The sequence below is a fragment of the Myotis davidii genome, unplaced genomic scaffold (assembly GCF_000327345.1).
Source record: "Myotis davidii unplaced genomic scaffold, ASM32734v1 scaffold745, whole genome shotgun sequence".
NCBI lineage: Eukaryota > Metazoa > Chordata > Mammalia > Chiroptera > Vespertilionidae > Myotis > Myotis davidii.
The window spans coordinates 906-10,888 of record NW_006297146.1 but is presented as its reverse complement, the minus strand read 5'-3'; the positions used below and the strand labels follow the sequence as shown (position 1 = coordinate 10,888).

General features: G+C 50.1%; 1 protein-coding gene across 1 annotated transcript in view; it reads right to left on the bottom strand.

Annotated features, from left to right (window-relative positions):
• PDIA5 (protein disulfide isomerase family A member 5) overlaps positions 1-8,620 on the bottom strand; it is a 46,627-nt gene extending 38,007 nt beyond the window's left edge. Inside the window, exons 1-3 of the mRNA XM_006772896.2 lie at positions 8,480-8,620; positions 4,900-4,960; positions 286-353 (exon numbers count right to left, since the gene is read on the bottom strand). Coding sequence (XP_006772959.2) covers positions 286-353; positions 4,900-4,960; positions 8,480-8,605 — 255 coding nt within the window. The 5' untranslated portion in view covers positions 8,606-8,620. The remainder of the gene's footprint in view (positions 1-285; positions 354-4,899; positions 4,961-8,479) is intronic.
• Between the last annotated feature and the right edge of the window lie 1,363 nt (positions 8,621-9,983).

Sequence of the window (9,983 nt, the reverse complement as noted above, 5' to 3'; positions counted from 1 at the left end):
GGCCACCGGCCTCCCGGCACACCCCTTACTGTTTTCTTAGCTATTTCATTACAAGCCTTTGACAGGTGCTAAACTCCCCTGGTCCCAGCAACTCCATGGCATCAGTTCTCAAGATTCCCGAGGACAGGTGTCTGAACCACACGCCAGGGCAGCAGGGGCAGCAGCATAGGATAAATCCCCCTCACGATTTCAAATTTCAAAACCTGCCCTCCCCACGCCCCTGTTCCATGGCATCTCCCCAGGGGGGAAGCAGCCAGCCCCGCCTGGCCCATGCGCCTCACTTACAACGTGGCCTCGCAGCTGGGTGGCAGCCTTCTGGAAATGCGGCATTATCCTCTTGCACATGCTGCACCCTGGTCACCGGGGGGGAGAAAAACCGGACTTGGTTACTATGGGCGCTGGGCCCTGCGCTCCGCCCTCCCTCCCCTCAGGACCACCTCTATCCACAAACATGTGCCCAGCCTCCAGGAACACATAGGAACTGGAGGCAGAGGTGCTGGCCCCCAAAGAGCTTACATTCATGAAACAGGACAGAGCCTGGCAGTGACAGTACCCGTGGGAGGGACAAAGCAAACGTGACATAGCTGGAGGAGGGCAAGGTACTGAATCACTGGGAGCCGACAGGGAGCTCAAGAGGAATTCAGGGAACCAGAACCGGTGCCAGGAGAACACCCGCTTCATGCACAGCGGAGAGCCTCCCCTCCCCACCCAGCCAGGGCTGCAGAGGAACCTGGATCAGATATCATTAGAACAATGTGCAACCACGGACACAATGACGTTTGGGACTTCTGTGCCTCTTCTCCTTCATTAACAAGGGTAATTGCTCAGTGACAGGAGGTAGGCCTGCCACGAGAAAGCTGGCTGTTGGCCCCATGGGGAGAGCGCCAGGCCAGGATGACACGCCTCGGGTCCCCGTCTTCCCTCCACTTGCTGGATGGCCCTGGACAGGTCACTGGGGGCTGCTGTCCTTCTGGCAAATGAGAAGGTTGGATCGGACAGTTCTGACATTGGAGGATTCTGTGATGTTCTTGGCTCAGCCCTCTCTGGGGTTCTGTGGTCGGCCAGTCACAATCCTCTCCTGGGGTGGTGAAGCCCCTGAGACTTGGGGAGCTCAGGGCCAAGACAGCTAGGCCCCAAACATCCACTACTACTTCAAGCCCCCTCCTCCCTCCAACCAGAGCGGGCCACACCTCAGTGCGGGTCCTGCAGAACACCAGCACCGTTTCCTCGGATGTGGGCGTGCTGACACACAAGGCTGTCTGACAGCCACTTGGCTGCAAAGCAGGCTTTGAGATGCATCTGAAGGCTGCAGACACCAAAGCTGCCCGGAACCTCACGTCAGGCTAGATCTCATCTCAGCATGGCACGGAGCAGACAGGGCCACGCGGCAGCAGGCTGACAAGTCTAATCCGTGTTGAGTGAACGACTTGGTAGGTGTGGACAGAGAGATAGAGACACTGGGGAGCTGTCAGCAGGTCAAACTCCCCAGGATCACCTGAACCTCTCAATACCAAGTCTACTGGACAAGGTGCGATGCATGATACTTTGACACAAAACTCTCAAAATGCCCACGACCCCCTCCCTGACATTCCTGCCTGGCAGACAGATGAACCCCCTCACCCCCAGCATATCAGGCCTGGGCTTCAGTTCATGCCATCAGTTCAGGCTCAGACTCAGGGAGACTAGGAGAGCAGAAGCCGTGGTGAGGTCAGGCTGCAGGGTGACCCCAGGCATCTGCCTTCAGAAGACAAGATGTGCTCTCCCCTACCCGGCCGGCATGGCTCAGTGGTTGAGCATCGACCTATGAACCAGGAGGTCACGGTTTGATTCCTGGTCAGGGCACTTGCCCGGGTTGCAGCTGATCAATGATTCTCTCATTGGTGTTTCTCTCTCTCTCTCTCTCTCTCTCTTTCTCTCTTTCCTTTCCTCTCTGAGATTAATAAAAATAAACAAACAAAAAAGATGTGCCCTCCCCAGGAGCTGCCACCATAGTACAATCCCCACAGCGTCATGAAGGAAGCGATATGACACTTGTCAGGGGGCGTAGCAGCTCCCACTGTGTTATTCTGAGGGCAGGCCACTTTTACTCAGTGACTTGATGAGATGGGAGGACTCTGACACCCACTGTACTACACTCATCAGTCAGGAGCCTAATTTATTACCTGTCCCCACAGGTGCGGCCTCTCCCAGCTCTTCCTGCTGCAGCCTGCAGCAACATTACCACTCAAACCTTCAATGAGTGGTGAGTCGGCCAACTGTCCCCGTGGGTGGAGGCCAGCAGGGGGAAGACGTTTTGGGGGAAGAGGTCATGCCAGTTACCAAAAAGAGAGCCGGTACCTATCTGAGTTTATCTTCCCACTGATTCAATGGGAGGCAGGGGAAGAGATAAGACTCATTAGCCCTCTCAAACCCTAAAGGTTAGAGCAGTCAGCCTATTATTTTCTCATTAATGCAGTCAACAAGCATTCACTAAATAAACCGTAGGTCCTGGGGATCCAGATTCCTTGTCACAACTAAAGGCTCACACAGCCTCTAAGTTCCTTCACCCCAAACATGATCAAAGAGTCGGAGCCCCAAATGGCTCCCCAGTTAGAGAATTGGTCTGTGTACCAGGCATAAGCTCAATTATGAGGCCATGGAAGACCTGAGTGCCAGTGCAGAATAAAAGCACAACCGTGTTTCGTTAAAACCAACAGCTAAAGAATCCTGGAGTTCCTCGCCTAGGACCCAGGAAGCCATCTAACCCGACCCCCCGCCCCCCACAAATCTGAACTTCACAGCTATGCGTTTCCTCCCTCCCTCCCCCACTAACTGCCATGACACCTACAAGGAACCTAACTTCTCCCACGCAGCTTCCCATTTTGTGACGATAATGCCCACGCTGGCATAGCTGCCCACCGTGATGAGGAGGATGGGCACACTGCCAGACAGCCTGGGAGTGAGTGAGAGGGATGGCACACTCAAGTGCAAACTGCGAGGAACCCACTCTTTGTTAGGGATGAACAGGTGCCATTATACTGATCCCGTGGTTATACCAGGATCCTGCTTGTGACGCGTGCTATCTACTGACATACACTGTTTTAGTCTCATTTAACCAATGTGTTGAGTCCTGAGGGTTTGGACATGAGCCAAAGGAGGGGGTTCATGTCCTCAAGGGGCTGTGTAGGCAGGACAATCCTGAAGCAATTCACAGGTAGGCAGTTAAAAAGACCCCTCCAAGGAGAAACAAAAGGGGGTGAAACCAAGCAGTGAGTGTTATAAAGAGTATGACCTGGGGTTAAAGTATGGAGCACTCTAGGCAGAGCCAGGTCTTCTAGGAAAAGAGGCACAGGCAGGCACACCCCTGGGGCCAGCGAGGTGTCTGTGGAGAGGGCAGATGGGGCCACACAGTGATCAATATGAGCTGAGAGAGGCTGTTGTCATGGTGAACAGCCCCACGTCAGGCAGGACCACCAGAACCCCACAACCCCACAGAAGAGCATCAGCTGGGGAAGCATGGTCACCAGGGTCGGAGTGGGAGGGGCCTTTGCTCAAAGAACTTCTCAGGAAGAGAGACTTTCAAGAGTCAACAGAACCCCAGTGCCACAGCCATGATACCCAGCCGAGCCACAGAACCACCCAGGCACACCCACCTCCCACTACCCACAGCCCCTCTTTCTCCAGCTGTCAAGCATCTGGCTGTCATGAGGGGCATGTGATGGTCACTGAGTCCCAGCTGTAGGGGCCTCACACAGGCTCTGGTCCATTGTTTCCTAATCGGTGGGTCAGGACCCAAGAGACTACAGGGGTGGCCCAGACGGGAGATATCTGAGGCTTTGGGGGACATACTGTCACTACTCAACTCTGCTTGGAAGCAGCCACAGACAACGTGTAAACAAACGGACGTGGCTGTGTTCCAACAAAAATTAATTTACAAAAAAGGCAGCCAGCCTAGGGGCCAGAGTTTGTCGACCCTTTACTAGAGGGTTATGAAGTAGTTGGAAGAACCAATGACTTCTTTTAAATAAAACAGAATAAAAAAGAAAATACCAGTGGGTACTGCATCTGGTAGAGTACGTAGTAAAGGTTAGCATGATTTTGTGAAACTTTTGTTTCAGCTTGTTTATATATAATTTATGTATACTTATAGTACTGAGTTTCAATGAAAAAATTTTAATGCTGTGAAATATGTCAAAAGTTTGAAGGCCATTGCTCTGATCCAACCCCTTCTTTTCCATAAATGGAAGCCGAGGAACAGGGAAGTGAAGGACTTGACCAAGTCCCCCAGCTCACTGGCAGTACACCTGGGGTTAGGACCCAGGTCTTCTGGTTGTCATCTTAGTGATCCTTTGCTATTCCTGAAGGCCTCTTGCTGTATCCAGAGACCGAACCACTTTCTCCCTGGTCCTGACTCCTGTCTCCTCCCGGGTGGCACCAGCAGAGGTGTGCAGGAGCTCGGAGCTGGAGGAGTAGCTGCCCAGCAGCTGCCAGGAGCCAGCAGGGCTTCGGGTGGTGAGCAGCAGCAGCACCTTGGAGAGCGCACTGAGAAACCAGCGAGGCCTCACCGGGCACAGAGCTGGCAGGGAAGGGGCTTCAGGCCCCCCGGGAGGCAGAGGGGCAGGGGAAGGAACCTGAGAGGAGACCTGAGTTGTGGCTGCGTGGACCTCGGGGTGGAGAGGGCAGAAGAATGCCGATTTCAGCAAGAGAAAAACTGATGTAGAAGCAGGAGGGAGAAAAGCCAGATGAAATGGTCAAGATGAAGGACAAGAGGCACAGATGATGAGATGGGATGAGCAGCGTGACTTGGGTTCTAAGTGAGAAACTGGGGGCCGGTTCCCAGTCTCCCCGCCCCAAAACCCCCAGCTGCCCCGCCAAGAATCTGAGTAACAAGCTCTGGCCCAAAGGAGAACAGTCACTCACACGGGGCATAAAACATCATCAGCAGCGGCTTCTCTTCCTTCTTCAGGAGCCGTCTGAAGTCCTGAGGCACAAGCAGAGAACAGCACAGGTCACACACTCCACAGTAACAGAGGCCCATCCCCCAGTGACCACAGTGCTGGGAGGGGCAGGCGAGCACTGCAGAAATCCCACTGTCAGATTTGGGGGCTGGCGGTAAGAGTCATGGCGTGTCAGGAGCTGAAGGAACCCCAGAGACCATCTCTTCTGAACCACCATTGCATATTACAGATGGGGAAACAGGCCCCCAGCAGACAAATGGCTTTCCCACGGCCACCTCCTGGGATGAAGGAGTCGGGACCAGGCTACCAGCTTTACTTTCAGCTCCACCTGAACAATTACACGTCTACAGGGAGCTTTTCATGCCGCATGAGGCTGTCGACCAGGCTGCCCCTTCTCACGTGGTCTATGAGCGGTTGTACTGTGATGGGTGGTTGTTTTCATGTAGGCCTGACATGCCAGACAGGGATCTGGAACATGGGGTTAACCCACACCTGCTAATCTATTCCCCTGGCCCCAGCCCGGCCCCCACTACCCGTGTCCCCAGAGCCCACTGTGAGCATAGGACAAGACATGCCCAACACCCCCAGGAGGTTACAAGCTACACTGACCATGGGTATTTGTAAAACCCGTAGAGAACAGTTCCCGGCCCACTGTTAGGCAATATAAAATTCTTGGTTGAATAAATACAATCAATGTAAAAAGACGAAGGCCACAACAGTGCTAATGGAGAGCCTTCTGTGAGAGCAGGGCAGGAGACCTTTCTTCCCGCGAGGGCCAACGGTGTTCAGGAAAAGGCAAATCTATTAAGGACGGCAAAGAAGCGCCACGACAGAGCATATTTTGATTAACAATAAGCTCCTCTAACCAGTTTCCATAGGAGAAAATTAGAGGTTTTTCTCTTCTGAACAATAAGGAAAATAAGAGGAAATTTCAAAATGCAGCTTTCTGGCAGCAACAAGACGTTAGGTAAATAGATGATGGTACTACAACCGCACAATGGAATATTGCTGCATCACTGCAAACTATGAAGAGGGGTATTTAATGTCACAATAAGATGTGCATGTTACATTAAGTGGGGTGGGGGAGCAAGTTACAAAACAGCATATTACAGCTAATGAAACTTTTGTTAATATTTATGTACCACATTATGTTGAAAGCCTAAAAGGCTACAGGAAATACCAGCAGTGGTATCTCTAAGGAAAGGGATGGAGTGATTTTTTCTTTCTTTTACCCTTAAGCTATATTTTCTAAAATTTCAACTATGAATACACATTACTTACAAATTGTCAGCTAGATAGAGAAGATTACAAATATTTTATGGGAATTTAATACATTTTATAATACATTCTGAAAATGTTTACTCTTGTTTATATAACTAAAGAGCGAAGGCACTCATTTTTTAAATTTTTATTAAATTTATTCAGATGACATTTGTTAATAAGATAAGTTTCGCCGTAACCGGTTTGGCTCAGTGGATAGAGCATCAGCCTGTGGACTGAAGGGTCCTGGGTTCGATTCCGGTCAAGGGTATGTACCTTGGTTGCAGGCACATCCCCAGTAGGAGGTGTGCAGGAGGCAGCTGATCGTTGTTACTCTCTCATCGATGTTTCTAACTCTCTATCTCTCTCCCTTCCTCTCTGTAAAAAAAATCAATAAAATATATTTTTTTTTAAAAAAGAAAAGGCACAGCTATTCCTTAAAAAAGAAAAAAGATGTTTCAAGTGTACAATTCTATAATATGTCACATGCAACCAACTGAGCCACACCGGCCAGGGCTCGCCCCTTTTACTCTTTGCTACCTCCCCCCACTCCCCTTTTCCCTGATAAGCACCATACTGTTGTCTTTGTCTATGAGTTTTTCCTTTGTTTGTTGCTTTCTGTTTTATACACATGAGTGAAGTCATATGGTTCTTATTTTTCCATCTGACTTATTTCACTGAGCATGATATTCTCAACATTCATCAGTGTTGTAAAAAATGGCAGTATTTCCCTTGACCAGAATTGAACCCGGGACCCTGCAGTCAGTAGGCTGACACTATCCACTGAGCCAAACTGGCTAGGGCTACTTTTTTATTTTTTAATTGATTTTTAGAGAGAGAGGAACTGAGAAGGAGAGAGAGAGAAACATCCATGTGAAAGTGAAGCATCTCTATGAGTTTTTCCTTTGTTTGTTGCTTTCTGTTTTATACACATGAGTGAAGTCATATGGTTCTTATTTTTCCATCTGACTTATTTCACTGAGCATGATATTCTCAACATTCATCAGTGTTGTAAAAAATGGCAGTATTTCATCTTTCCTTATGGCCGAGTAGTATTCCATCGTATATACATATACACCACATATTCTATCAAAGGACACTTAGTTTGTTTCCATGTCTGTCAAAAAGGCACTCTTTTAAGACAGAATTTGTAACCCAATCTTTGACCCTGACTTGGGATGGAGGATGCAAACACTTTGAAAATGATCTGGAATCCCTACAGATAAAACCTGGTCAAAGGTCTGAGAAGAAACGTTTTTCTGAGCCTGTCACAATTTGGTTTCATTTCCTGAGTAACAACAAATATTACTTTACATTCAGAGATGCTTAGTTACCTTCAGTAAGGATGGATTACAAATCTGAATCGGCAATTCAACTTGCATTTGGAACTTTTAGTTATTTCATGTGGGGATTTGATTAGCGAAAAAGCAGCTGTATCTATATTTCTACATGAGAGAAAATGGCAGAAAGTATAACAAGAGGACTGCCTACAGACGTGAAAAAATATTTGCTTAATATTTCTAGTCACAGAAGAGCAATCTTAGGAGCCTGAGGACATGCACAGCTTGGGGAGGGAGGCACCAGGCTATCACTGGCCAGGGGCTAAAACTGCATATTATCACAAGATCTACCCAGGAGCAACATCTTTTTGAGCTGTTCGTTGTTGCATAGCTATAGGCACAGGTGCCACCACCTCCTGGCACTTGACATGCTTCTTAAAAAGGAAAGAGAGTCAAGGCTGAATGGAGATGATAAATCAGTACCTCCAACCCAACCCCAACCTCCCCCACCCCCGCCCCAATCCTGGCCAAACCCAGAAACTGAAGCTAAAAGAGGGTAAACAATTTGTTCAAAGTTACACCATGCCTCAGAATATTAGAGACCTGACCCAAGCCTCTGGAAATATAACCCAAACCTCGCAGATGATTCTTTAAGAACAACAACAAACTCAAACCCACTTTTTTAAAAAGCAAAAAACACAAAGTCGATTCCAGCAGCAACCAGATTACATAACAAGGAGAGGACATTTAAATAGATATTCCTATACGGAAACTCTAAACATGTTAAAATACATTAAGAAGGAGTCCATGGAGGAAGCTCTCAGGCAGCCTGTGAGGTTGGGGAGGAGCATCGGAGAGGAGGGTCCTGACCCAGCTCCCCTGGGGGAAAGCACAGCTGGTCAAGAACACTCCACTTCTCAGCTCCTTGGGCACCTGTCTCTGGGAGGCCATGGTTCAGGGGACGCTTCCAGCGACCATCAGAACGGATAGGGAATAGATTACCTTTTCACTGTCAATGTGAACCACATCTTTGGCTCCAGGATCTTCCTCCCACAGCGGGGGCCCTTTCGGATCCTTCAGAAAGGCCACTATGGACTGAGGAAAAGAAGACAGAAGGCAAAACTCCATTTAGCCAGGAAGAGGGAGGTGGGGGAGACGGGAATCTGCCTGTTTCCCTGCCTGGAGACACAGGTGCCTGGAAGGGAACTGCATGCGGCCTGTGGGCATACACTTGGGAGTGTGCCATTCTGTCACCCACTGACGTCACTGTGAAGGCCCTAAAAATGCACCCCCTCCACCAGGCCATTTTTCAGCCACATGACACTTTGCTCTGGTCAGTTGATCCATACCTACTGTGCTTCTCCATGGAACCAAACAAGGAAATTTGAGACAATCAGTTGGCTTATTCAAACCAGAGGTACATTCTGCTAAATCCCACCTCCTCCAGGAAATCTCCCTGATGGGTTTGAATAAAGGTCTCCAGCCCTGCCCAGAGCAGATACTTTCACTTTCATGCAGCCACTAAAAGCGTTCACCACACTTATGTAGGTAATCACATCTACTTGTAACCTGCCTGGTATTTCGTGATCTCAACTGCGTGAGAGAGCGTTAACCCTGACCCTCCTCTGTGGAGCTTGGGATGGGAAGCCCCAGAGCAGGGGGCCCATCTCTGTGGCCTGGTTCCTGTACTTCTCTCCTTGGACTCCTATCTAGACGGCCCAGGATTGAAGGCCGGACAAAGAGCTTCAGGTACAGGGCTGAAATAGCCTCTGTCACGTGGACAACCGACTCCGGTGTCTGCTTCCTTTGGGAAGGACACCGTGGGGCGGGGGCCAGGGGCAGGTCCCTCCACCCGCCTCCGACCTGCCACACGTCACTGGTCCAGGACACCCGCAGCATACCCTTTCCCCTGTCACTCTGGGAAATGGTGCTCAAAGTCTGAGAACCAGGAATGGGTACCAGAAACTAGCCAGGCCTCCATCCCTCCACCCTGGAGGGAGCTCCCCGCCTCCGTGGCAACAGACAGAGACCTCAGTATCCCCCAATTTGATGCAAGATTCTGCTGCTCCTGTCCACTCTGCTCAAACTCCAATGAGCGTGGGATGAATTAGGCGTGTCCCTGTGTATGTTGGGGGAGGGAGGGAGTCTGGGGTGAGACAGGGAAAGACCCTCTCAGAGAGGCTACGTGTGAGGCTTATTTCTGGAAACTGCTATTTTGAAGGAGCTATTATAGGAGAATGGGGCACAGCCAAGACTCAGAAGGATTTCATTCAGGTAATGCTCCCTGTCCATCCAAAAGGAGCTCTGAAACACCTCCTGGCAAGAGGAGGGTGTTTCCACCAAAGGCAGGTGGCCTTTCCCCAGTCCCTTGTCTAAGCTACACTGCGACAGTACAGGCCAAAATGGAACCGCAGGGCCTTCTCGAGACCCACGCTCACCTGCAGCTGCAGGGGCCCCTGTTCACTGGGCCACTGAGAGAGAAGCTGCAGGTGCCCACCTGCACACT